Source organism: Mesoplodon densirostris, chromosome 8, assembly GCF_025265405.1.
Source record: "Mesoplodon densirostris isolate mMesDen1 chromosome 8, mMesDen1 primary haplotype, whole genome shotgun sequence".
NCBI lineage: Eukaryota > Metazoa > Chordata > Mammalia > Artiodactyla > Ziphiidae > Mesoplodon > Mesoplodon densirostris.
In genome coordinates this window covers 65,036,934-65,064,349 of record NC_082668.1, presented here as the reverse complement: position 1 = coordinate 65,064,349, position 27,416 = coordinate 65,036,934, and the positions used below count along the sequence as shown (strand labels likewise).

General features: G+C 36.9%; 1 protein-coding gene across 6 annotated transcripts in view; it reads left to right on the top strand.

The window, feature by feature from the left end:
* GTDC1 (glycosyltransferase like domain containing 1) overlaps positions 1–27,416 on the top strand; it is a 388,315-nt gene that overhangs the window by 85,357 nt on the left and 275,542 nt on the right. For 3 of the 6 annotated variants that reach the window (XM_060106839.1, XM_060106833.1, XM_060106837.1), the window contains exon 3: positions 25,109–25,312. In XM_060106839.1, coding sequence (XP_059962822.1) covers positions 25,134–25,312 — 179 coding nt within the window. In that variant the 5' untranslated portion in view covers positions 25,109–25,133. Of the gene's footprint in view, positions 1–13,954; positions 14,035–18,312; positions 18,538–25,108; positions 25,313–27,416 lie in introns of all 6 variants that reach the window. The other 3 variants (XM_060106834.1, XM_060106835.1, XM_060106836.1) reach the window with 3 other exon arrangements.

The window sequence follows — 27,416 nt, the reverse complement described above, 5'->3', positions numbered from 1 at the left end:
TTGCTAACTTTCGTCATGTTGACATAGTATTTTTGATTGGTAGGCATCTTGTCTTGCTTCACAGCTTATTATTTGAATTGAAACTCTTGAGTAATATTTGCTTATATGGATTTTTTTTGCCAAGCTATCTTTTGTTGAGACCAAAAAGCTTGCTATTGTTTTCTATTTTTGTCAGACTCAGAGTCAGTTCATATCTTTTATAGATTGAGTACTCATTTTTGGAATGTCTGATAAGTGTAGCTAGATAAGCAAGTGAGCTTCCATTAAATACAAGGATGTGCATTAAAAATTTTTTCCTTTGAAATCAAAATGCAAGGTAAAACACAAAAGCGTTTTTTAAGTTTCCCAATGTTTTCTAAATTGTAATTAGTGACCTATTATTACAAGGGACGTGGAAATGTAGCACTATGATTTTTAAGTGATGATTTGAAGAGGAGACTAGATTTTCACTATGAGCAAACATTCTATGAAATTTCGTAGAATGTTCCTCAAAATGTAAATGTGTTTTCTGTTGTATTAAGCAAAACAAATGATTTACTTTCATGTGATCTACTTTAAAAATTAATGTTTTACAATCAAGATGCGAATAGTTAAATAGGCAAAATTTGTTTTCTTAGGAGGAGATTGATATTATTTTGACTGATTTTTATTTTTAAAATTGTCGGGCCTCCCTGGTGGCGCAGTGGTTGAGAGTCCGCCTGCCGATGCAGGGGATACGGGTTCGTGCCCCGGTCCGGGAGGATCCCATATGCCGCGGAGCGGCTGGGCCCGTGAGCCATGGCCACTGAGCCTGCGCGTCCGGAGCCTGTGCTCCGCAACGGGAGAGGCCACAACAGTGAGAGGCCCGCATACCGCAAAAAAAAAAAAAAAAAAAATTGTCAATGATTTCTAGCAATGAGAAAATTACTTTGGGAGGAAAAACTCCTGTATTTTTGTAAATGTGTAACAAATGTGACTAAAAAGAAAGTAAACAGTGGTTTGTTAGAATGGTTAATGTGAAACATTTTTGTATGCCATATATGCTGGAAAATATATCTATTATGGATACAGTAAGACAAACTTGTGCAATCTAACAGTTGTTCTTTTTTTTCCCCAGAGATTTTTAATTTAAAAAATGCTTTAAAATAATTAAAAGAATTTGTAAACCAGGTATATCAGAAGTATGCATTAAATAAACTCACCTGTTATTTTCTCTCGTTCTCAAGACAGGTTCAGCAACATATTGGCTCACTACTTTAACAAAACAAACAAATACTCAAATTGATTTGTATGTATAATGCATGTGTATTAAATGCTGTGATTCTTGAGTCCCTCCAATGCTGTTTTTTTTCTAAACTTGTACTTAAGTGGCTTTTTCTGTAGAGCAGCTAAAATGAATCTGAGTGAGGTGCTTGTTAAGTTATATTAATTAAATCTTTAGGTCAACATTTTAAGCTTAAGAATGATGACGTTTTTGAGAAGGAATGCCAGTGACATTGTTTTTTCCTCTTGGTCCAGTTAAGTGCATGACTGTCTTGAGTCCTTTGTGTCAAGGTTTTTTTTTTTTTTTTTTTTTTTAGTATCTTTATTGGAGTATGATTGCTTTACAAAGGTTTTTTAATATTAGAATTGGAGGTTAAAGATGATACAGACAAAAACTCTTTCCTTCTGTATGTTCACATATGTTGAATGTTAATTGTATATTGAATACTGTTTATTGACTTTAAATACATTTTCTCCATTGGTATAATTTTTATTTGTAATTAAGCCCTTTATCTTTTTTGTGGTAGGAATATATCTTTCGATGACTTAGGAATTGAAACATGAATTGTCCTATTTATTTGTTTATTCTAACTGTACACAGAGGCATAGTAGAAATATATTTAAGACCTATAATGTTTGAGCAGCGTTTTGATAAATGCTGTTGAGTTTTTCATTTTTGTAAGTAATAAATACTACAGTTTTGTTTAATTCAGGACACATATCAAGGCTGCTATATCTTTATAGTTTGATATTATGCAGTTTCCAGAACTTATGATATAGAAACTTAATCATTATATTTGTAGAAACGTGGAAAAATAAATTTATTAATGGATGCCAGCAAAATTGGATAAATACCAAATTTTATTATTTTAACCAGAATTTTATTATATTACATACCACGTTTATAATTAGAGCCAGTATTTTATTTCATTTGAATATCAGTACAGATTTTAAACCTAACTCCTGGGGTAGGTGCTGTTTGATATCAAATATTGGTAACATATAATGACAAATAGTGATCTCTAAGTTTATGTGGTCAAAAATATGAGTGACCTTCCCTGAGGCGTATAGTACATACTTCAGTGTTAAAAGTCATTAGAGAGTATTACATGAAAGACTATGTTTTAATTCAGTTGTTTGATTCTCCCCTTAGTTTTTGGTACATTTTAATTCCTCCTGCCCGACATCTTATATTATCATTCTGTAGAATACTTTCACAAGTATTTCATATGTTTTCTGTGGCATCTCACACTGCTCACTTTTTATCCATAGTACCATATGAATTCCCCCTTTCAGGTTTACACTGCATATTTTAAGCTGCTGATAGAGTAAGTAGATTGCAAGGTAAAGTGACATTTAGCTTTTTGAGCTAGTCTCATTTTTAGCATGAGAGCAGGTTTTTTTTTTTTTTCCCCTGTTCTAAATCTTCTCATATTTCGCATTCAAACAATCTTACTAACATGGAACAAAGAAATTCAGAGATTTGGCTACAGCAGTAATTGAAATGCATCAAAAAGTGGCTACTACAATACAATTTTATTAATGAATGATCTACATTGGTTCCAGCTGTGTCCATGTGATTAGGCCTTCAGCAGGCAACAATGGGTATTTCCCTATTGCTTTTATTTGATTTCCAAGAATGTGTCATCTGTTACATCAGCCCCTGCCAATATGCCCCCGTAAAAGTGTTTTTTTTTTCTTCCAAATTTCTGAAGCATAAGTTGAATACCCACACATATCCCTGCCGAAATATTGTTTCTAGTGAATAATGGCCTAGGTTTGTATGCCTGGTGTTGCATACCAAAATTTCAGAATATAAATTAAAGTAAATGTTTATTAAGTTTATCAGTTAATTTTTGGAAGTGTGGTTGCCTGGTAATGCTAAAGATAGACTAGTTTTGCTTTTACGTTTCCATCTTAATATTTTATTACAGTAGTATAATGTGTTATAGAGGTGGACAAGCTTGCAGATTGAAATGGGGATCATCCAGATTGTTCCCTTCCCTGGACCATATGGTATAGTTCTAAAAGCCTTTTGTACGCTGTCTGTTCAGCTTATTGTAAACTGAATCTTTATTGCACCTAACAAGATAACCAAATAAAAATGGGCCTGAGAAAAAGGGCTTCCTATCATGTAAGGGCCCTAGAAATATTTGCTTTAAAGGAGATAACTGCAGATGAAATTGAAGTTGAGATGACGTAAACAAAGGAGACTTATTCTGTGAATTTTCTTTTGAGTTCATATGGACTGTAGTCGATTGTCTTTGAATGTTGGTTTTAAAATGAAGGCATTTATGTTATCTGACTATGCTTAGTATCCTTATTTCTCCCATTCTTGCAGTCTCATGAAGATGAGATGTAGTTTTTATCTATTTTTCAGAGGAAGTCTCTACCTATAAACAGTGCCAAGGAGTATATAAGCCCCAGGTTTTACGAACATACAGGTTTTTTTTTTTTTTTTTGACTGATTTCGCTGGGAATTTAGGGCTAGAACTATCAATAGTTTCATCATTTTAGCCATTACCCATACTCAGAGATATCTGTAAAATTTTCTAATTCTTTTTCCTTTTCCTCTGGCCCCTTTACCTATTATGATTCTGTAAAATTCTATTTTAGGAAAATAGGATAAGAGATTGCTTATTCCATATGCTAAGACTCTTTAAAAGCTGGGAATGTGAGTGATTTCTCCTGACTTTCTCTCCCCTTCCCTCCAAAGTACTACTGTTAGAGAAGAGCATTAGACATTACCCATTGCTTTTTGGCACAAGAGATTTGAAGCTGAAATTCTACCAAATGGGAAAAAAAAAAAAAAAAAAGGAGAGCCTGTGATGAACACGATTCTTTACTCTATCATTACCCTGAGCCACTGAAAGGGTAACGGAGAGGAACTCAAATGTTATTGGAATGTGTAATTTTCCTCTGAATGGCCACAGTGAAATATATTTGAACAAAAAAGGCAGAAAAAAAGTATGTGTGGCATATGGAGTTGATGGTGGTTGAAATTAATGAATCTTTTTAACAGTGTACAATTGAAACTATCTCAAGAACAGTACACATTTAAAATATGTCCAACTGAAACTTACGTAGAGAGACAGATTACTACCTTACTACCTTAGGGAGGCTAATAGAGATAGGTGGGATATGGCAATGATATAATAATGCTAGTGATAAATTGGATGAAGAATACTTGTTGGATATGTATTTTTCAAGTTTGAAATTTTTTCAGAAACAGACACTGATTTCAAGTAGCGGGGAGTCTTTCCTATTTTAAAAATACTATTATCTTGAGGTCTTTAATTTATTATGAAGATACTTTTTAAGATGCTCACAAAATTGAAAAACATAGTTTATACTTTCAAATAAGCTAGGTTCCTCTTTCCTTCTCTCTCTTCATTCTCATTTCTTACCCCTTCAGCTGTTTATTTGTGTGTGTATATTACATATATGAATGATTTATATCATGCTATAAGAAATGTTATTTTATAGGTTTGGGGGATTGAAGGTTTCAGTTAGGAAAAGAAATAAAAAAAAATCTTGTAATGACTATGCAATAAATGTATTTCCGTGGAAGAGTTAGAACATGTTTATTTAAGTAATCTGGATTACAGAATATTATAGTAAAACTGTGGACATGAAAATTCAAAATTGTTTTTAATTCCTCTAGCTAGAAAGGACTAGATAACAGCTGAATTAAGGAAGAAGGAGCCATAGTCCAACTCAAACATCTCCTCTTTGTTGTAGCTTTCTTTTTTTTTTTTTTTTTTTCTGTACGCGGGCCTCTCACTGCTGTGGCCTCTCCCGTTGCGGAGCACAGGCTCCGGACACACAGGCTCCGCGGCCATGGCTCGCGGGCCCAGCCGCTTCGCGGCACGTGGGATCCTCCGGGATCGGGGCACGAACCCGTGTCCCCTGCATCGGCAGGCGGACTCTCAACCACTGCGCCACCAGGGAAGCCCTGTAGCTTTCTTTTAATGGTAAAAATGCCTCTGGCTCCAAGTGGTAGATAATCTTACTGACTGTGACTTAAATGAGTAAGGGTTTTATTTGTCTCCTGGCGTAAGAAGTCGGGAGGCAGTTAGTTCACAGGTAATTGATGCCATCAGGGGTCCAGGTAACATCATCCTTCTCCATCATCCTTAGCACATAATGCTTGCTTCTTATTCCACAGATGACTTTTGTACCTATAGAAATTGTGTTTACTTTGAAGCAGGAAGAAAAGTAAAGGGAGCCCAGAAGGCTAGTTTTCATGGAGAACTTTCTCTTTTTCTTTAGAAAGAGAGGCCCGCTCCTGGGGACTTCTGCCTACATCTCAGGGGCCAAAAGTGTGTCACCTAACTAACTCTAGAATGAGATAAAAAGTATTTAGCTTTCTAGCCTTTATTTTGGAGGAAGGCAGGGAGAGGGAGAATTGGAATGAGTGTCAGGTGATCCATCCTAAAGTTACCTGCCATACGTCCTTAGTTCTTTTTGTATAGTTAGTTGCTTGGACCTTTTTTTTTTTTTTTTTTGCGGTACGCGGGCCTCTCACTGTTGTGGCCTCTCCCGTTGCGGAGCACAGGCTCCGGACGCGCAGGCTCAGCGGCCATGACTCACGGGCCCAGCTGCTCCGCGGCATGTGGGATCTTCCCAGACCAGGGCACGAACCCGTGTCCCCTGCATCGGCAGGCGGACTCTCAACTACTGCGCCACCAGGGAAGCCCCTGTTGCTTGGACCTTTGAACTTCCCAGGTACTTGTAGAAAGTGTTGACTTAAAAAAATGCACAACGTGAGAGTTGCGAGTTAAGTTTTATTTGGGGCAAAATGAGGACTGCAGCCCGGGAGACAGCATTTCAGATAACTCTGAGAAACTGCTCCAAGGAGGTGAGGGGAGGAGCCAGGATATATAGGAGTTTTGCAACAAAAGGGCAGGTAGTCGGGAACGTCAAAAGATTACTACTGTTAATTAAAGAAAACCAGATATCTCAAGGACTTTAGCGCTTCTCTGTGTACGGAAAGATTCAAGAATCTGGGCTCACTGAAATCATTCCTTTGATATGCACCTCAGCTATCTGGGGCCAGTATCCTGTATTTTCACATCCTGAGTTTCCTTAGGGCTCACTACAGGGAGTGGCCGCAGTCTGATGGCTGCTAGATGGCAGGTGTTCTTTTCAGCCCTGAGTCTCCTCAGGGCTCATAAGCTCACAATGGAGGGTTGCAATCGTTGGTGACTGTGGCATTCTTTGTTTATTGATGTGGCAGGAAATATTCAATTCCATTTATAAGTATTCCATTTATCAAAAGCAACTTGCTGGGCTTCCTTGGTGGCGCAGTGGTTAAGAATCCTCCTGCCAATGCAGGGGACACGGGTTCGTGCCCCGATCAGGGAAGATCCCACATGCCGCGGAGCAACTAAGCCCGTGCGCCACAACTACTGAGCCTGCGCTCTAGAGCCCGCGAGCTACAGTTACTGAAGCCTGCACACCTAGAGCCCGTGCTCCGCAGCGGGAGAAGCCCGCTCACCACAGAGAAAAGAGGCCCCCACTCGTCGCAACTAGAGAGGGCCCGTGCGCAGCAACAGAAACCCAACTCAGCCATAAATAAATAAATAAATAAATTTGTTTAAAAAAAAAAAAGCAACTTGATGTTTGTTCCCTTTTGACATCCAGTACATGTGTTTTGGTATTGTGAGGTTATGTTTCTGTGACTGAGGACAGAAACTCTAATTAGGTCATCTTGGTGTCCCTACTACACTCAGCACAGTGCCTAGGTAGACCCTCAATAAAACACTTGTTAAATGAATGAATAAGTACTAAGAAATATATTTGTTAATATATAATTGGTATAAACCATTTATACATGTAAAGGGCACAGTCATATTTTTAATTTGTGAGGGTTGTGTACTAAATTTTATAAAATTGTTCATTATTGCTAAGGGGACATCAATGTAAAGATGTCAAAGTCGTTTTGAGTAGAAGATATTCCGTTACAAGGGTTATAGAAAAATCCTCAAAATGACTTAGTACCAGTACTTTTGTTGGAGCAAGTTATTCCATGGGTAAATAAAAAAATGTAATTTTTTAAACTCCATGAATAGATTATTGTTTAAACAAGGATATTTTGTAGTTCTCATATATTAAGATTTCAGTTTTTGAAGAATAAGCAATTTTGAGTTTATTAATGAGGCAAATAAGTCATTTGATAATTTATATTATTGATGTTGATTTATAAGGAGGAGTTATTAGATCCTTGGAAGCCTTATGGCTAAGAGCACACTAAATCAGAATTTATCCTAGATGACATTTTGGCTATATTCTTTCTTTCAATTCTTAGAGTGATAGCTTCATATTTTCCCACTGTGCATGCAAATGGTTACATAAAATAGAAAAACATGTCTGAAAGAAACCCTAAGAAGTCATCTTTACATCTGCTTGCTTTGCCCTAAACTAAGAAGAAAGCAGGCTATCTCTTTTTTCAAAATCTGCAGAACAAATGGCTCAGAGTATAACTTGGTAGTGTGAATCAGTGCTTCACAACTCCTCCTATGTCTAACCTAAATCCCTTTTGTTGTATTTTCATTCTGTTTCTTTTATTTTGACCTCAGAGGACAAAGCAAACAACTATCCACTATCTCCCATACAACATCCCCTATATAGCACTATTTTAATAAATTCCTCCCTTTTCATTCACGATGGCAGGGTTGTTGGCACCTTAATTACTAAAACAACCTGTGCATGGATAGAACTTATCTCAGAGCAGGGAATGTATTCAAGTATCTGGAACTCAAATTTTCTATCTGAGCAGTTTATAGTCACTGAAAATAGAGGAGGCCCTTTTAACATTCAGAAGCAGTCCTGGGAGAGAGTGCCTACATAATCACAATTTAGGCAAGATAGTTTTCTAGATTTGGAATTGGGTATCCATAGTCAGTCTCTTGGTCCTTAAGATGCTGTTTTGGTCATACTTCAGGAAGTAATAATTTATAGGCCAACACTTTGCACTTAAAAATATTGCTTGTAAAAGTTCAGCCCTTTCTCACTATTTTCATCTTTGTATTCTCAGCAATTAATAGAGTGTCTGGCCTAAAGTAGGCACTTAGTAAATATTTGTTAAATGAATTGTTTGAGTATCCCTTGGTAATGCTTCCTAATATAGGTAACTTTAGGCTTTGCATTTCCCCATTCCTCTTTAATTTTATGCTGCCCAATAAGCACTCATGGTTTACTTTTTGTTGTCTTTGTCCTCATTCAATGATACCTGCAATGATTTAGAACTTATTTGAATAGCTGATTGCTGGACAGTTCACTTTATAATGCTGCTATAATCTTCAATTCAGGAATACCTCTTTTGCCCCCTCACCTTTTGTGAGGGCTTCTTGTAGTCTATTGACGAGAATTTGAAACACATTAATTGAACGCCTGGCATACAAAGTACTTTGCTTGGATTATGCATAGATATAAATATGAATTGTACACAAACTCTGCTGCCAGAGAAACAAAATCTGGTTGGGAAGACACACACATATACTCTACAACGATAGTATAAGTAGGATTGTGGTAGCTGCTCTTATTGGGGGTGTAAGCCAAGTTGGTGTTACTACAGAGGAAGGAGTAATTAATTCTGATGGGCTGAATATGGGTAAGCAGTTGACTTAAACCTTCATGGGTGAAATGGGATTTCAGTGGAGTCTTGAACTGTATATATGTAGGAATTTGACAGGTAGTAAAGGTGAAAGGATTCCAGAAAGAAGAAGTAGCACTAGCAGTGCTTGATGGTGGGAATGTATATGGAATGTCTGATATATGGCAAGGAGTCTGTTGTGTTTGGAGTAATGGTGGGCTTGTGGCAGTGATAGGAATTGAGGCTAAAAAGGAACTTGGGACCAAATTGTAAGAGGTCTTGTTTCTTGTTAAGTAATTTTCTTTCTTAGGTAGAAATAATCATAGGATTTTGAGAGGATGGACACTAAGGTACCTGCAAATTTCAGAGGAAGAATGGAAGACAGATTAAATGTTGTTGAGCTTGAGGATGATAAGGGAGGCTGAGGGCAGAAGGGCTTGGGAGGGGAGGGCCTGATCCCAGAGGCCTGGGGTGGGTCAGCTGAAAGCCCTGCAGGTTGTTGATTTGTTCAGAGTTGTGCCGCAGTGTCCTGGCTCCCAATAGTGGGTGCTTTCCAATTTTGAGCCTTCTTTCCACTATGTCATTTTGGAAGACTGTGGAACAGTCTTCCCCACAACTGGAAGACTAAGTATTTTAGCCCGAATTCTACAATAGAAGAAAGCAAAAGGAGAAAAGAGTTGAATGGTTGTTGAATGAACCAAGAGTATCTGCACATTTCTTCAGTTCTTCTTTGTAATTGGGATTTTGGCCGCTGTACTTCCTAGGCTCTTGGTTCATCTTCTTGAAGTAGAACTTGCTATTGGTCCCTATTTGAGAACCAGTTCAACTGGTTAATAACATTTTTCACTCTGTATTGTAATTATATCCAGGCTTGAGGCCAGAAACTATATTTGGGTCATTTTAATATCACAAAACACTTAGCCTAATTTTCAGAATGTAATCATTCAATAAATGCTTGTTGAATAAAGCAAATTTGTTTATGCTTTGCCGTCACACAGACCTTCCTGCTCTCTGCACATGCCAAGCATATTTCATCTCAGTATCTTGCTGTGCCTACTGCCTGGAAGGCTTTAGATCCAGGTCTGCAGAGCCTCCTGCCTCTCTTCTTCTGGTTTCTGTTTAGATGTCATCTCATCATCAGTGAAGCGTCCTCAGTCAACTCCATATAAAATCCTGCCCTTCCCCAACCCGTCCTCAGCAGCCCTTATTCTCTATTACCCTGTGTTATTTTTCTTTATACTACGTGCCACCATCTGATGTACATTTACTTGATGATTGTCGTTTTACTCCAATTAGAAAGAAATTTCTTATGATAACAGGAACGTTTGTTTTGTTGCCCAGTTTATCCCCAAGTACCCGGAACAATGATGGGCACATAGCAGGCATGATAGATATTTGCTAAATGAATGAATGGTAAAAACTAGACTGAAAAGGAAAATAAACATTCATTTGCGGGTTTGTTTATTGTTTTATGCAAGCAATGGTATTGTTACAACTTTTATGATATCAGATCATTAATATTGCTCTCAGAAAAATAAAAACAAATTCTATTTTTTATAGATTGTGCCTGTGAAATCTAATTATGGATTAGTATTTGTTTTAAAAATATTTGAATGCCAAGCATATCCAGTTAGAAAACACTTTTATTATCCATGCCAGCTTAATTTTTAAGGCAGTGAAACGGAAGACTGTCATTTCAGCAAGCAACTTATTTTCATTTGTGAGAATGGAATATTTTGAATATTCTAATTGATTTTTGAGGATGGTTTTACAAGAAAATAATCCTTGTTTCTATTTTCTCAGAAAGGTGTGAGCTTATGACTGACTTTGGATAAATGTCTGGAAGAGCGTCAGTCCCAAAGTAAAAAATGTCAGTCTTGAGATACTGAACACTTTAAAAAAGACCTGATTAAAAAAATTATTTTATATGTATATTTAAAGTTTACAAAGCAATCTAGACTGCTGATCATGAACTCAGCCTTCTCTTTTGTTGTATTTTACTGCAAATTCACTTGGATATTTTTCCAGAAATCTGAAGTTTGTAATTTGGCAATGAAAAAGTTGGTTATCAAATCAATATTGTTATTATTTTTTAAAAATTTATTTATTTTATGTATTTATTTTTGGCTGCATTGGGTCTTCGTTGCTGTGTAGGGGCTTTCTCTAGTTGCGGAGAGCGGGGGCTACTCTTCGTTGTGGTGCGCGGGCTTCTCATTGCGGTGGCTTCTCTTGTTGCGGAGCACGGGCTGTAGAGCACAGGCTCGGTAGTTGTGGCGCACGGGCTTAGTTACTATGCAGTATGTGGGATTTTCCCGGACCAGGGCTCAAACCTGTGTCCCCTGCATTGGCAGGCGGATTCTTAACCACTGCGACGCCAGGGAAGCCCTTAAAATCAATATTATTATATGGCTTTTGGTGTCATAAGAATTCCCTTTTGGAAACCCATAGAAACTCATTTTTTCTCACCATAAACTTTATCTGTCACTTTTCTGTAAGGCCAGAGTACTAATGTTGGAGGTGATCTGCTCTGGGACAGAGAGTCAACAAATTGGCAATAAAGTTAAAAAATGCCATGTGGCACTTTCCTAGGATTAGGATTTCTTCTTCATATCAAGTTCGTGCTCGTTTTAAAACATGGAAAGTTATATATTGACAGGTGTATTCTTAGTGTCCCTTTAAAAATAGATGGAATGATAAGCTTGTCTCTAATTTTTCATTTACATATTTCACATTTTTATTAGTATTTTTGTGTTTTCTGGAGGTTAATTTTTAATTACTTGTATACTTTTAGTGGTAGGTTGTTTTCTTTCTACATTTGTAAGTGAAGTTTTTCAGTATAGATGGTTTTAAAAATGAAATATGATGAAACAGTTACATTGGAAAACAATTCCAGGAATAATAGAGTTATTTCTTATTACTTGAAAATGAAACATGGTGTTTAAATTGTAAAAAGTACTAGAACTTGGAGGCTCCATTTAAAAATATTTCTCTACTAAGCTTGAGTTGCCATTGAGTTAATATTAATTAATTAAAAATAGCAGCTTTATTGAGATATAATTCACATGCCATAAAATTCAACTTTATCAAGTATCCAGTTAATATTTATTGAGTATCCATTCATCTATTGCATGTATCTAAATATAGGCATGATCTGAGTGGTTATGAGACGAGACAGTCTTTTAATGTTGCAGGACGGTGTCCTAGTAGTTGGATAGCCAATGAGTTTCTTTTCTCAAACATGTGTAACACATATGGATGATAATGCGATGACATTTTTCTTCTTTCTTAATACAGACACTTTGGAAACTAAGTGTGAAACTAGAAGTTCTTTCAGTTTTATTCACCTTAATTAAATATTTCCCCTTATTTCAAGACGCATACCTAATTATTTACGGCTCCAATTAATTTTGACATTTTACTTGAACTTTAAAACTTTGAGTTTGTGCTATACTTACCCATGTTCCTATTCAAAACCATAACTACCAAAATAATATTTTAGTTCTTAACACGCTCTGTCAAAGTACAGCTCCAGATTTCTTATATATAGTAAATAAAGATCTTGATCTGTTTATAATTATTTAATAATTCAAGTACATTTAAAAAAAATTATTTATTTTTGGCTGTGTTGGGTCTGTTGCTGCACGCGGACTTTCTCTAGTTGCGGGGAGCGGGGGCTACTCTTCGTTGAGGTGCGCGGACTTCTCATTGCGGTGGCTTCTCTTGTTGCAGAGCACAGGCTCTAGGGCGTGCAGGCTTCAGTAGTTGTGGCTCGCGGGCTCTAGAGCGCAGACTCAGTAGTTGTGGCGCATGGGCTTAGTTGCTCTGCGGCATGTGGGATCCTCCCGGACCAGGGCTCGAACCCGTGTCCCCCGCATTGGCAGGTGGATTCTTAACCACTGCACCACCAGGGAAGTCCCTCGAGTACATTTTTAAATTAATTGAGTATTACTTTTATTTCATGCATTAGGCAAGCAGTATTTGCAAAATCAAATTATAGTGTTTGTGACTAACCCTAATAAGTTTCCTTATAGCAATAGCAGTTAAAATAATTTGAAAACCACTTGCAATCTCCTGAAGGGGAGTAAGCCTTCAGTAATTGGGAAGTAGTTTGTTATTTCAAATGATTTGGCCTCCTTCCCTAAAGTTAAGAAAAATTTATAGTTTCTTTTAAGTTGAAACGTATTCAGTGAAGATAACTTGAAGAATAAAATGAAGTACAAAGAGAAAAACAAAATCACTCATAATTCTACCATAAATGATTATTTATATCTACCTGTGTGCATGTGCACTCTCTCATGTTTATCTAGTCATTCTATCATTTTTTTTTTTTTTTTTTTTTTTTTGCTGTACGCGGGCCTCTCACTGCTGTGGCCTCTCCCGTTGCGGAGCACAGGCTCCGGACACACAGGCTCCGCGGCCATGGCTTGCGGGCCCAGCCGCTCCGCGGCATGTGGGATCTTCCGGGATCGGGGCACGAACCCGTGTCCCCTGCATCGGCAGGCGGACTCTCAACCACTGCGCCACTGGGGAAGCCCCATCATATATTTTAATATATTCATTTCATGCAGTCACACAATAGTAGAGACATTTTCCCATGCCAGTAAACAGTCTTCATTATGATTTTTGATCATTAATCATTTGATCATAAGAAATCCTTTTTTTTTTTTTTTTTTTTTGATATTTTGATTGTTTTCAGTTTGGGGCAAAGACTTTAAGAAAGATTCTTGACAAGTTCCAGAGTTAATTGTTAGAAGTGTTATTGTTGAATCAAAAGATATGCATAGTTTTCAAACCTTTTGTATTATGTTCAAATGTGATAGGACATTTTAATACTTTCAAGCAGATCTAGCCTTATGCATTAGTAGAGTAGGTAGCAGCCTTCAGCTTGTGTTTGCAGGACTTGAGAAGGGTCCTTTTAATTCACAACTATTCTCATCTACAATTAACCCTTGAACAACTCAGGTTTGAACTGCATGGGTCTGCATATACCGGAATAGTTTTCAGTAGTAAATACTACAGTACTCTAGGGTCTGTGGTGGGTTGGATTTGCACATTGGAAGGAACTTACTATAAATTATACATGGATTAACCCCCCTCTTCCTCTTGTTCTTCAAGGATCAACTGTGCTTTGCAGATGGCTGAAATTTCACCATCACCTGTCGCTCCTTTGTCTCCTACAGGTACTCCCAGGAGAGGTAACACATTGCGCCTGGCAGGCATTTACTCTGAACAATCTGAAGGAGTTTATCTGATATTTTAAATTTAGTTCTTGCAAGTAAAGTTTGGAAACAAGGCACGAAAAGGGACATCAGAGCATTGAGCAAGAGGGATAATAAGTGGAAGCAAAGTATTTCTTTACTTCATTCAGTTCTACTAAAATCAGTTGAATGACCATTATATGAAATACAGGATATTATATAGCTAGTTTTAGGAGTTTAAGTTATTATCTTTCTGAACAGTGATTCAGGCTGTTTGTTAACTTTGAATGCTAATTAATCCAGTAGAGAGACTTACGGTCCCAGATATGGAACACATATATGCCAGTAGAGATGCAAGGGGGAATTAATTAACTCCTAAGCAACCTTACTCTGTTTGAACACACTGTTTGCAAACTGAAATTACTTCCTTAAGAGATAGTGAGGATGCAGAGTGCGGCTTTGGGTAGTTTGCAAAGAATACTCTGTGCTGTAGGGTCTGCCTCATTAGACCAAATATTTGTATTATTGGAATGTCTCCTTGAAAAACCATTTGATAAAGAGATAATAGTGACAAGCAAGGCCACTAGATAGATAAAAGTCATAGTGCTTGCTGCAATCCGGGAACTTTGAGCTATTGCTTATCTTCTTTTAGTGGAAACTTGTGTGTCAGATGATATGGGCAAGCCTGTGCAAAACTATGGAGAATAGTAGACCTTCTAGAAATTATATACCCTTGTCTGTGTAATTCCTTTACGTTACTCAATAGGCTCATTCCTAAATATCTTCAGGATATTAAAATCCCAGTCTATTATTATCAGACTGACTCTTTCTCTTATAATAGTGAGTAGCTAATGATATGCCCCTTGTGATATTTAAAAATAGTGATACAGCTCTCATTACCACATCTGTTAGCCCCAGATTTACTCAGTCCTGGTCTAAACTGGGTTTCTGGGCTTTTTAAAATTTATCAGTAACAATCCCTAGACTCTATCTAGAGATGACTTCTTAAACTACCAATAAATGTCTTAGAATACTGGCAAATCAGAAGATGCTTGAAAAAATATGGCAACTAGAAAAAGACCTGTTACAGTAAATAAACAGAAGAAAACGCACTTTTAACTAATGCTACTTCTAATAGATTTCTATATTCATGTGGAACTTTGGAGATGAGAGAAGTGACACTAAATATTTTAATTGATACATCTTTATGGTTTTATTGATTTGGATCTTAAAGGACAGATTCTAATACTGGCTTCACGTCATACTTCCTAACACCATTTAAAAAATATGTTACTGCAGGGTGACTTTCACTGATATAAAATGAATTTTAAAATATTAAAAGTATCTAACATCAGTACTAAGGATTTCTGTTTCTGGCTCTCTGCTCCTCTATGGAAATTTCTTTTTCTTCTCCCAACTGTTTACCTGATACTCTTTTGCCCCCGATTTTGCATTTCTTTTAAGTTGATTTCCCTCACTGATAAACAGATTGAGTTGTGAGATTATGTCCTTTTTATTTTTCACTGGAAGTGAGTAAATCCAGAATGTTATACTTGGTGACATTTATTTCAACTCATCAAGGGAATGCCACCCATGTTTGCTTGGTTTGCTGCACTTCAAATAGGACATTGAGAATGCTTGAGTGTTAGTGTAACTTTGCTATCTCTGTTTCAGAATTAACTGAAAATGTGACATGTGCCTCCCACTTGGAGAGGGAAACTTCTCAACAATTTTTTTTTAGTTAATACGTATTAAGTTCTTAAAAGATGTTTGAGTGAGATGCACTAGTGCCAGGGTAGTTAAGAAGCTGTTAGTCATTTTGTTTTAAATTTGTTTGGTGTATATATTTATAATTACCTTGCACAGCTAGGTCTGAGTTAAAATTTGGCATAGAAGTCCATGTAGGGTAGCAAGATAATGCTTCTGTCTAATAAAAAATGTCAGTGTAATGATTAAACCAGTTGAATCCTTCCAGGTTATAGACTTGACTGTCCTTTGGTTAAATATTCTTACAGAGTCCAGTCAGGTCAGAGAAGGTAGTTGCCCATGGTATGAAACGTGATTTCCAAACACCTCAGCAGGGCTGTTGGCAGAACTGTTTTCCTTAGAATGAGGTGTGTCATTTTGAATACAATAAGATGCCACCTGTTATATTTAGATGATGATAGAGAGTGTGCATTAAGTTCTGTCCATGAGAGTAAATAGTACTTAGTGGTAGTAAGGGGTGATTATTTGTGGTTGATAATAATAAAGGTCTTGGATGAATTAGAAAGAAATTGTCGAGGCCATTGTTAAAGGGTTTTATGTGTTTATAGACTCAATGCACATTTATTGAATACCTTCTGTTTGCTATGTGCTGGGGGTATAGTGATAATCAAGCAGACCTGGTCACTTTACTCATGGAACTTAATATCCAGGGGAGGAAATGGGTATTATGTAATCACTCATGTAAATATAGTCTACAAGGGGTAAGTACTGAGAAGTACTACAGATTGTTACATCAAGGGGACCTGGACTTTGTTTGATGGTGACTGTAGCTAATTATGAAATAGACTGAATATAGCCCTATGGCTGACCTCCTCCCCTCCCCCTCCACACCTTTCTTGCTATATGAATCTTGGATATTGTCTTTTGTCCATCCTATTATCCTATCAGAAAATTGCCAGTCTAGAGCTGGGGGATGAAGGATAAGGGTTGTGAGGTGAGGGGAGGGATGATTATACAGGACTCAGGAAGAAGTCACAAAAGTTTGAGTTTTGTGATCCTAACCATTTGGTATTCAGTTTTGTGTGACTTATACCACCGATGTCCTAGATTTACAAACTATTGGGAGTTCTTATTAAATGTAATATGCAATAAATATATCTATCATCTTATAGTGACATTTACATTCCACATGCATATACATTTATACTGCAATATATACCATTATGTAGTAATAATTATTAAATATTGATATTCAATCCAAAAACTACAAAGACTAGGAAATGGAGGCACCTTTTACTTAGGTCATATCAGGTGCCCGGAATGAAGTATAATGGAAAGATATGTGAATATGGGGTTAGAAACCCTGGTAAGTTTAAACCCTTGCTCTGTCATTTATTCTTTGATGCCAATAGTCTCTAGTTCTTCTTCTATAAAAGAGAAGTGATTGAACAGTGGCACCAGCCTTCCTTCCATCTATGATTCTGCGATTCACCCTGGCTTCTCCACTTAGGGGTCTATATCCGAATGGGTCAGATAACCCTATTTTCTCCCACTGAAGCTGATTTGCAGCCCATTTCAGGAAGGTGGAAAACTTGGAGAAATGCCATCTTGAGAAAGCAAATACATTATTCATCTTGTCAAACTTTTATAAAATGCACAATTGTTGGCAGAAAGTATTTAAAAATGCCTTTTTTCCTTCCCTGTTGAATAAAACCCTAATTACTAAATGTGGAATGGGATCTCCAGATTGATGGTGAGGGAATTGGTTACTCATCCTACTTCCATTTCTAGTATTAAACTAGTATAACGATAGATCAAACAGAATAAAAAACGGTAGGTGATTTTCAAAATTCATGGATCTCAGAGATATTCTCTTAGGCCGTGAAACTTGCTTTGGCCTAGAATTCAGTTGCTTATGGTGTTTCTCCCACTTCTTTAATCACTGTTACTTCTGTTGCATTAGTAGGTTAAGACAAACATGCATCTACATGAAAATAATTTATTCATTTCAGTAAATTCAGTGAACAGTAAGAAAAAAGAATAAGTATTTGAAAGAGAGTATAAAATGTGTTCAGGGGCTTCCCTGGTGGCGCAGTGGTTGAGAGTCTGCCTGCCGATGCAGGGGACACGGGTTCGTGCCCTGGTCTGGGAGGATCCCACATGCCGCAGAGCGGCTGGGCCTGTGAGCCATGGCCACTGAGCCTGCGCATCCGGAGCCTGTGCTCCACAACGGGGGAGGCCACAACAGTGAGAGGCCCGCATACTGCAAAAAAAACAGAAAAAACAAAAAAAAGTGTTCAGATATACTAGCTGCTTGATTTAGTTTAGGCTTCAGGAATAATGGGAAATCACTAGTAGCAAGTATAGTGCTGCCTGACACTGGTTTGCTCAGGACCTGTGTTCAGGTGAAAGCAGTGTTACTTCTTTAAGGGCAGAATCAACTTCCCATTTCCTCCTGATCTTCAGTTCCACTCTACAGAAAGCTTAGTGACATCCACTATATAGCAGATCCTGGGATAACCCCCAGGAAAATAATGACATGATCCTCATCCTCCAAATTTTTTACAGCCCCACAGGGAAGCAGAACATGGAAACAGAGTGAAACAAGTAAAATGCTACTGTACAGAGTAGAAAAGAAGTCATGTTTAAGAGAAGTTCTGGGAAAGGCTTCTTGGAGTTGGTGATTCACATGCAGAAATTTTAAGAAAATTTCATCAGGTGAACTTGAAGAAAAGGCTGACGGAAAAGAGATAAAGGTGTGAAGTCACAGAAGTGTAAAATAGCCATGTGAGTGTGAGTACTTGGTATTGATACGATGATCCTGGGGAAGTGGGGGAAGAGGATTGAAGTCAGAGAAGGGGAAGGAAGGCTGTAGTGAAAAGAAAGGAATAGGCCAGAAAAGGAAGGTCTTAACTGCCATGTGTAGCGCCTTGGGTTTTGTCCTTAGGTGATGGAGATACGGAAGGTTTTTGAGCATGTCACTTCATGATCAGATTTGCATTTTGTAAGATTATTTGTGGCTGGATTATGGAGAATGGTGTGATGGGTACTGGATTGCATGGTAGCATGGAGACCTAGTTAAAAAGGTAATGCAATAGTTCAAATTAGTGATGAGATAATTTTCTGGTGTAAAATCTCCGATTGATTCATAAATACACTGCCACATTTTAAAATGTCAGCAAATTGAAAATATTTTTAGTATTCAGTAGAACTAATTCATTGCTACTTTTATAGTTTAAAATTATTCATGAAATTGATAGCAATGAAAAATTGAAAGAGGGTTAATATTTTATTTGCCTGTGGAATTAAACCAGTACACTAAGAGAAAAAGTTTCACAGTTATAATTTTACTATTAATGTGGAATATTACTTTACAAAATGTAAGGTAATGAATTTGTTTTATATATATATACATATATATATCTAGTTGTGGAAATTATACATACTTGAAAACAGGTGAATGATGTCATACTGTCAGTACATGTAGGTATTTGTCGAATTTGCATTTGATACTGAACTGATAGTTATAACCAAGACTTTGTATTAATTCAAGTCATGGCATAAGTGATGGATATTTTTAAGCAGAAAGTTAAATCCCAAATCAAGAAAGAATGAAAATATTTGTCAGGGAAAATTAAATAGCCATATATGCATATATGACTGTAATTTTAAAAAGAGCACGTGTTAAAAGATCATTGCAAATCATATATTTGGAACAGCACATTTGAAAATAGCTTTAAATTGTCTCACAGATAGTGTGGCATATAAGTCTTCTTACCAAATCTTGGTTTTGGTGCGTAAGTCCTCACTTCTTAGTTATCACAGCAGGAAACAAAAGTCAGAGTTGATGAAATTAGAATATCCATAACCTTGTGGGGGAATAGAATATTAGAGTGCTACATCTTTTTCAGTATGAACCCAAGATTAAAAAAAAATGTTGCTATTTAAGTATACAGTAGTATACAAGTTATCATAAATGTTAGGTTGTATGCCCCATAATCAAATGGAATAATGATCAGTTTCTGTTGTGTATTATCTTCAATTCAGATTAATGCTCAGGAATCCAATTTCATGCCTTACTATTGGTCAGACTTTCTTTATGTGTATAATATTGTGAATGCCTATAGTTTTAGGATTGCAAGTTTATTGCACTGCATTCAATGTTAGAGTATTTATCAGTCTTCAGAGATTACATTGAAGGTTTAGGGGTTAGGATGTACTTGCTATGCATGATTTTTATGAAATTTTTTATAATAACTTTTTCATAGGATCTGTTCATCCTTGTCTCTTTTTCCCCCCGTGTCATAATAGAATGTATTATAGTACTTTGAAGAAACTTTTTCAGCAAAATATATTTTTACTACACTTTTACCCTTAATAGGTTCTGTTAGGGGAATCAATGACAACATGTTTCAAAGCAGAAATCTTTTCATGCTTGGTTTTTTTTTTTTTTGTTTAATGAGATTTCAGGTATATTTTAACAACTGGGGTTTCCCTGATGAATCATTAAAATGAGTGGGCTGGAAGGTAATACGAACTTTTCTCAGTACTGCCCTATTTTACTCTGCTGGGTTATTGGTTGCTTTTTAAGTAGAACCTGGGTGTGTTGGAGTTGGTGGTTGGGGATTCAGAAGGGAAGAGGGGAAAGGGTCAGTTAGGAAATACTAGGTAAACCTCTGATGACCTATTGGGAAATCCTACTCAAATTCTACTTTCCTCAATTTACACCATGTTGTGTTTAAGCTTTCTATTTTTGCTCTGCCAAGCTCAACTTTCCAAGTACTGTATATAGGCAAATAGAAAATATATTTTCAGCTATTGATTGAAGTTTAAGGTATCAAGCCATGTGTGGATTAGCCTGTGGAATCAATTTCTCATGTGTGTGGGATTAAAATCGTTAAAACCATCATCACTGAAACCGTACCTTCCTACAACTAATAGCAGTAAGGTGTCTGTGGAATATATTAATACAACATGTCCTCTAATTTAAAATTATTACTTGGTATTTGGCTGGAAAATTATTTGAATATTGTAGGTAACTGCATTGACATCATATATGAGGGCTAATTATGGGTTTCTAATGTGACAGCTTTAGTTTTTAAAAATCCACATGAGATATTTATACTTAGCACATCTTTTTCGATAAATCAGTGGCATATGGCAAATTTCCTTTAGCTATACCGTTTAAAAAAAAAACCAAAAAACTGAACTACCACAGCAGTTGTAACTGTTAGAGGAGGTAGACAAAAATGTAGTTCACCTTGAAAATGATCATGGCTCAAGAAATAAAGAAACTGGGTCAAGCTTAAAATAAATGCAGGTACCATGACCAAAGTTTTATATATAAATTTAAAAATATTCACAGCATTGGTTTCAGGCTACTTTTGTTCTTGGTGATCTTATCAATAATGCATTATTCGTTTTTAATTGAGATGACTAATGGCAACTTTTCATTTTGGTCAAAATATTTATATGAAATACTATTGTGAGTTTTCACCTTCTGTTCCCTCTTAATTGTAAATGTACATTTTTGGAAGGCAAATAATTCTCCAATAGATCATTTTGACCTCTGGTAATCTTAAATAGAACTTGAAGTGGTTTAACATTCCTGTGTCCTAACTATCACTTTGACTCTTTTTATATTGCTAAATTAATGTTTAGCATTTAACCACATATCATTCAATCATAGTATTGATAATGAATTAAACTTCCATAAAGCTTTAGTAGTGTAGTAGGTTCTCATTCATTTGGAGTCACTGGGGAATAAAAGATGCTGAAGAAATGAGGTTTTTTAAAACTGAAGCTTACTTGTTTAAGCAGAAAAACTTAAAAGCTGATAAAAATTTATCTGAAACATTTTTTATGCTCTTTTAGGGAGTATGAACAGACTGGCCATTTACTCATAAAATATCATCATTCTAGTGTCATGTAGAAAGGACGTGGGCTTTCTGTTTGGTGTTTATTCTCCAATGTGGGAAGTTTTGTTTGTTTGTTTGTTTCTTCCTTTTAAAATGCCATACCCCTAATTCTAATATACTTACTGCGTTTAATTGTGTCAGGGCTTAAGGTCTGTGGTGGTACATGCGCTAATGCCTTAACAGATTCATAAATCCAGGCACCTCTGTAAGCCATTTGGCTGCATGTAGGTTCACCCAACTCTTTTGGCAAACAGCTGGCCGCATCTTCCTGCCATGGAGGAGACCCTGTCCTTCTCTGGAGTGAGGACTTTCAGTGTTGAGGCCCTGTTACTGCTGCTCCAAAACACTCACTTTCCAGTAGCCATTGCTAGTGGTGCAAAATGTCTGTATTTACCTGGCGTGCTCATGAGAATCTATTATGTCAGGTGACCATCTTTAGTTTTCTGGGATTACTGCTAAAATGAGCAAATGGTGTACTCCCTTTATCTTTTAGTAAATTCCAGAGTAACAGCAAAAATCCTTTTTAACACAGTGTCTTTTTTTTTTTTCCCAACTCCTGCTCATGTTTCCAGCAGTGTTTTCTAAAGCAAAGCTCAATCAAGCACAGTGAAAGTATTATTTGAGCAGTTCTTTAATGTGCTGTAATGACATTTGGTTTGAATCTTATGTTTAAAAATCAGGTTCCCCTCTTTTGCTTGCACTTAGTGGGAATCATCTTTCTTCCAGGTTGTGCTTAAAGAAGACTATAGGGGAAGAACATAATTTCTTCTTGCTGCAAAAGTTGCAGTAGAAGTAAATGGGGGAACTGCCAGGATATGTCTGTCTCCACAAAACAAGCAGAACAAATTTCCATGAATCAAAGCCACTAAGTATAGTTTTCAGAGATGGTAGGACATAGTTACTTTCCCTAGAAAAATACCCCAAATGCAGGCACACCCGTTGGCCACTAGAAGAATGCTCAAGTAAACGCTAGTTCAAACCTGTACATTTCACTCTTCTTACTGAGCTATTAAAGGGGTGGAAATCTACTATAACTATAATCTTTTTTCCGCTTTTCTATTTTTCAACCTCCCACACGCTTGGTGTTCAGTTCTGCTTAGTGAGTGTCTTGAATCTACAGCAGCACCTACACGTACTGCCTCCACAGTGGCTGATAGTTTGCAGATAACTCATGATTCAGAGCCATAAGAAACATCTGTAACTATAGGGCATGGTATGTGCTCTAGATTAATCATGGAAAAGGGCAGAGTAATGAAGAATCAGAAAGCTTGTTTTTTTCCAAATATTAATGTTGCTTTCTTTGAGGTTATATATGAGTGGAATATTCTCTAGAGTGGTTTATATCACATTCCATCACTCGGGGAAATATCTCAGGTCATTTTTATAAGAACCTTTTAGAGACCTTTTAAGCATATACACAGCATATACACCTTAGTGTGGTTAGGTCAGAGGAAATAAAGCAAGATAGCAGGTATCTGTCATGTGATGCAGTAAGCAGATTAGTGTTAAACTGCTTTTCTTTTTTCTTGAAACCTTTGATATAATTTTCAAAATTGCCTTTCACTAGTTTCTCATTTGCTTTCTAGAAGTTTCCTTCATTTGAAGGGTTACCATTTTGTTAAACCTGGAGGCTGTTTGTTAACTTACTGAATACAGCATTATAAAGTTGAAGTCACCAGCCAGCCTGAAAAAATCGAGCTGCATAGCACAGTCTCTGAGCTTACTTCTTGCCCACAAAATCTGCAGTACTCTCAAATTTGTATTTGAAATACAGTATGCTGATGGGGAATGGGTAACACCCACTGCCTTTCAAATGCATGTGTATATCTACTTTTCCCACCTTTCCTTGGTGAATAGGGAGCTGTGATTGAAAAGAACTGATTTTAAAATGCTGGAGGATTCTATCTTTACTCCTTAAGTAAGGTGGTTTATCCTAATAATGGGAGGGGCAAAATACCTTATTTCTGTTTGTCAGCTGCTATGCTTCAATTTTATCTTCACAGCACACCTCTGAGGTTAGTACTTTTATCCCCATTTTAGAGAAGGTGAGACTAAGTCCTACAATGTTAGGTAACTTGTCCAAGGTCCTACAGCTAGGACATGACAGAGCTGAGCCCCAGGACTCATACCTTTTCCACCCAAGGAGCACTGCTTCCTATTTTACAGGTAAGTGAAGTATGTGTTTGTATCTTTTCCCAAAAAATGCTCATTGGAAGATTTAAGATATCAAGAAATAAGCTTTTTTCACTTCAGTCATTCTTTGAGAACCGTTTGAGACATTTTGCTTTGAAAGGCAATTTAAGCAGGCATTGCTTTGACTGAGCAAGGTAAAGCACAGTTTTCTTAGGAGCATCACTGAGTTTTTGACACTAATAATTTTGTGGAACAACGTTATTAAGGAAAGCAATATGCTTGTTTAATGAGTGGTGTTTACTTAAGTCATAAAGGAGAATTCAAACATCTGGAATATTTTAAAACAATGTAGTTGTTATGTACCAAGTGATATTTCTTCTTTACTTCTTACAGGAAATAGCATATAATTTGAAATATATAAAAGTTTTTACATTCATACATATATTTTTATCTCACTGAGCACTTTAACAAAAGTGATACTATTAAAGTAAAAAGTTGCTTGACAGCCGATTCTCTGTGGTGAATTCTCTACTTTTAATAGTAATGTTACTTTATCACTCTTAATGCATTTGTTGTTTAAAGTAAGGTTGTAGAAACTTTGCTGGTTCACAAGCATATAGCTTTACCCTACTTTTTCGGTCTTCCTTTGGGGGTGGGATATTGACAATACTGAGGAAGTGGTCAAGCGTCTCAAAAAATTGTATCCTAAAGATTTTTAACACTAGAGAATTGAGATTTGAATATGAGTGTGCTGTCTTCTAAATATGGATTTGTTGGAGGCATTGGTAGCTGATGAATTTAAAGATGGATTAATATGAGAGTTCCAGAATCAGAGAATTCCTGAACTGGAAAGGCCCATACAAATGAAGGGCTCTTGGAGTGAAAGTGTTAGTTAGGACATGAGTTCAGTGACTGTCCAAGTCTAGATAGAGCTCTAGGCCAAGCCAGTGCTGAGGTTACTGAGTCAGGGTCACAGCCGTTCCAGCCAGGAAGTGAGTGATCACAGTGGGAGAGAACTTTAAACTTCCTGGTCAGGAGAAAAAACTGAGTCATTGTGGAAGTAATCTTAAGACATGAAGAATACAGAAATCAGAAAAATAAAGCATCTTTATTTCCTCTTACTGACATGAATGGTATAAAAATATTGATTCCAAAGTACAAACCTCAAGTGTTATATACTTTTTAAAAAAGCGGGACAAGCCTATTTAAAAAAGTAATTTGTCTGTAAACGGCTTTATTTGCTTTCTGGGTATAATATTTTAACATATTTATTTGAAAATGTTTATACAAATTTTTTTTGGCTTAATATCTAGAATCTGTGAAGATTTGAAAGGGCCAATGAGTATTCTCATCATTGAGGCATTCTATGGAGGGTCCCATAAACAGCTGGCGGATCTGCTTCAAGAAGAGTTAGAATACTGTGTCCTTTATACCCTTCCTGCAAAGAAATGGCACTGGAGAGCACGGACATCGGCTTTGTACTTCTCTCAGAATATTCCCGCCAGTGAGCATTACAGGTAATTGGAGCTCAGGCTGCGTCTCCAGCCTGTTTTAAATGTACTTGTTCTAAGGAGGTTGCTTCTCTGTTGGCCTCTGTGAGATTTCCTCCAACTATGGAATTGGTCAGAATGAATACAGTAGCTATTCCTTTAGCGACAGCAGAGCAGCCGAGTACATTTTTACTCTGAGGACACCTGGTCGGTAGGAAAGTGGATCCATTTAGAGCCTGCATGCCTTTTCTCATTTGTCTTGTGCTTTTATCACATGCACGTGTGGGTGTATGATGACATTTTTTGGCCTGAGATGAGAGTTGATCTTGTGCACATTTGTTTTTTGCTTCCATAATCTCCCATGCCTCTTTTAGTGAGTATGCTGTTGTAGGGTGTCTGCTCTGTACTAGGAGCTAATGTTGGAAAGACGGATGTGACCAAGGCCTGTGCCCTTACAGGCTTTAAAGACTATTCAGAGATGAGTAATTTTTAAAGTGTCATGAGAGTATGAAAAGGGGAGAAGTTGATTTTGACTGTGACAAATTGGAGGTCGCTTTGTAGAGTTGGTCAACTTTGCTTTGTCTGGAAGGATGAAAAGATTTTGGGGACACAGGCCTCAGTTTTGAATTTTGAATTGTTAGGAAGTGGGAACTAGGGGGACCTATGAGAAGGGCTTCCGAGACACACTGAAAAGTGTGGATGGGAAATACCGATTCCATTTTAAGGAAACAGTAGAATGGAATCCTCCTGAATATCCTTACTGCCATATGTCTCCTGATGGTTAAATAGTGGAAGAGTATCCTACTGTGGTTTACATATCTGATGTTCTTACCATTCTGGGCCCTTCTGTGTAGGACTGCATTGGTGGTGGCAGGAGTCGGGAGGGCCAGGCCGATAATGAATGGAGTTCGAGCAGCTAGGTTGTTAGAGAAAGGGCACGTTGCAAGCTGCAGTGCTCACCTTGGCGTCAGCAGCCATATCCATCTGCTGCTGCCTGTAAGGTGGGGCAGAGACAAGGGAGAGAGCAGCTTGAGATTTAAATGTAGGTTGCTGTTCTTAGTAGTAATTTGGGGGATTCAGAAAATAACCCATTTGGTGTATAAAAACCATGCATCGCCTCTGAGAATTCAGATTGTCAGATGGAACAGCAGTGAGCGCTCAAGTCAAGTTGCTTGGGATTATAAAGGTAAAAGCTGTTTGGGGGCATATTGAGAATTTTGTATTTTTCTAATCTAAAGTGTATTTTTCCTTACAAAATTTAATGTTTTATATTCTGATAATCACCAAGTGAATATTGTGGATTCACTAGTAGTATTAGAAATTTCAGTGCATGTATCAATATAAAAGTTTTCAAGGCAATGACAAGTGAGTCGTTGCCTTGAAACAGTGCTAAACAGGATTTTAGCACTGTTGCGGTGCTAAAATTGATTGTTTATAGTTTCTTTCATATCTCATTTAATTGTGTTTTCTCAGCACCAATTGCATTATATTACTTAAGGTCAAGTAATCCAGTGGCTTTATGGCACATTTTCATTTAACATTACCATTTCATATAATACATTCATTCATACCAAATGATAGAATACATTTCTACAATGATTTGAGCATTGAAACAAACCATTTCTGTATCTGCTGTTAGATTTCATTTTGATTACGCAGTGTTTTGGAGTGGAATTTTTGTATCACAAATATATGTGTGTGGATAGCATGCAAACAAACACTTCTGTGCCCGTGGCTTCCCCACTCCGTTTGAGGTCTGAAGCATTTGAGGTAAAACATCACATTGCTTTTTGAAGCAGTCTTATTTGGGAGGTAGATTTCTGAAAGATGGTGTCATAAAATATAAAGTTTTACTCTCTGATAGCCATAACCTCCAGGTCCTAACAGTGGTATCTGTGATCTTTCAAACTCAGCCATTTAAGCTGCAGTTAATGGTACTTATTAATCTAATCAGACTTCACTAAAACATATACCTCACCAGTCTAACTTACAGTTATATTTGACTAACGATAAGTTATCTACTCTTTACCAAATAACCTTTCTGAATACTTTTAGAAAAAACAGCAGCAGCTTGAAAACTTATATACGAAGTTAAAAAATATGCTCACTCAACCCTAGATAGAAGTGCGAG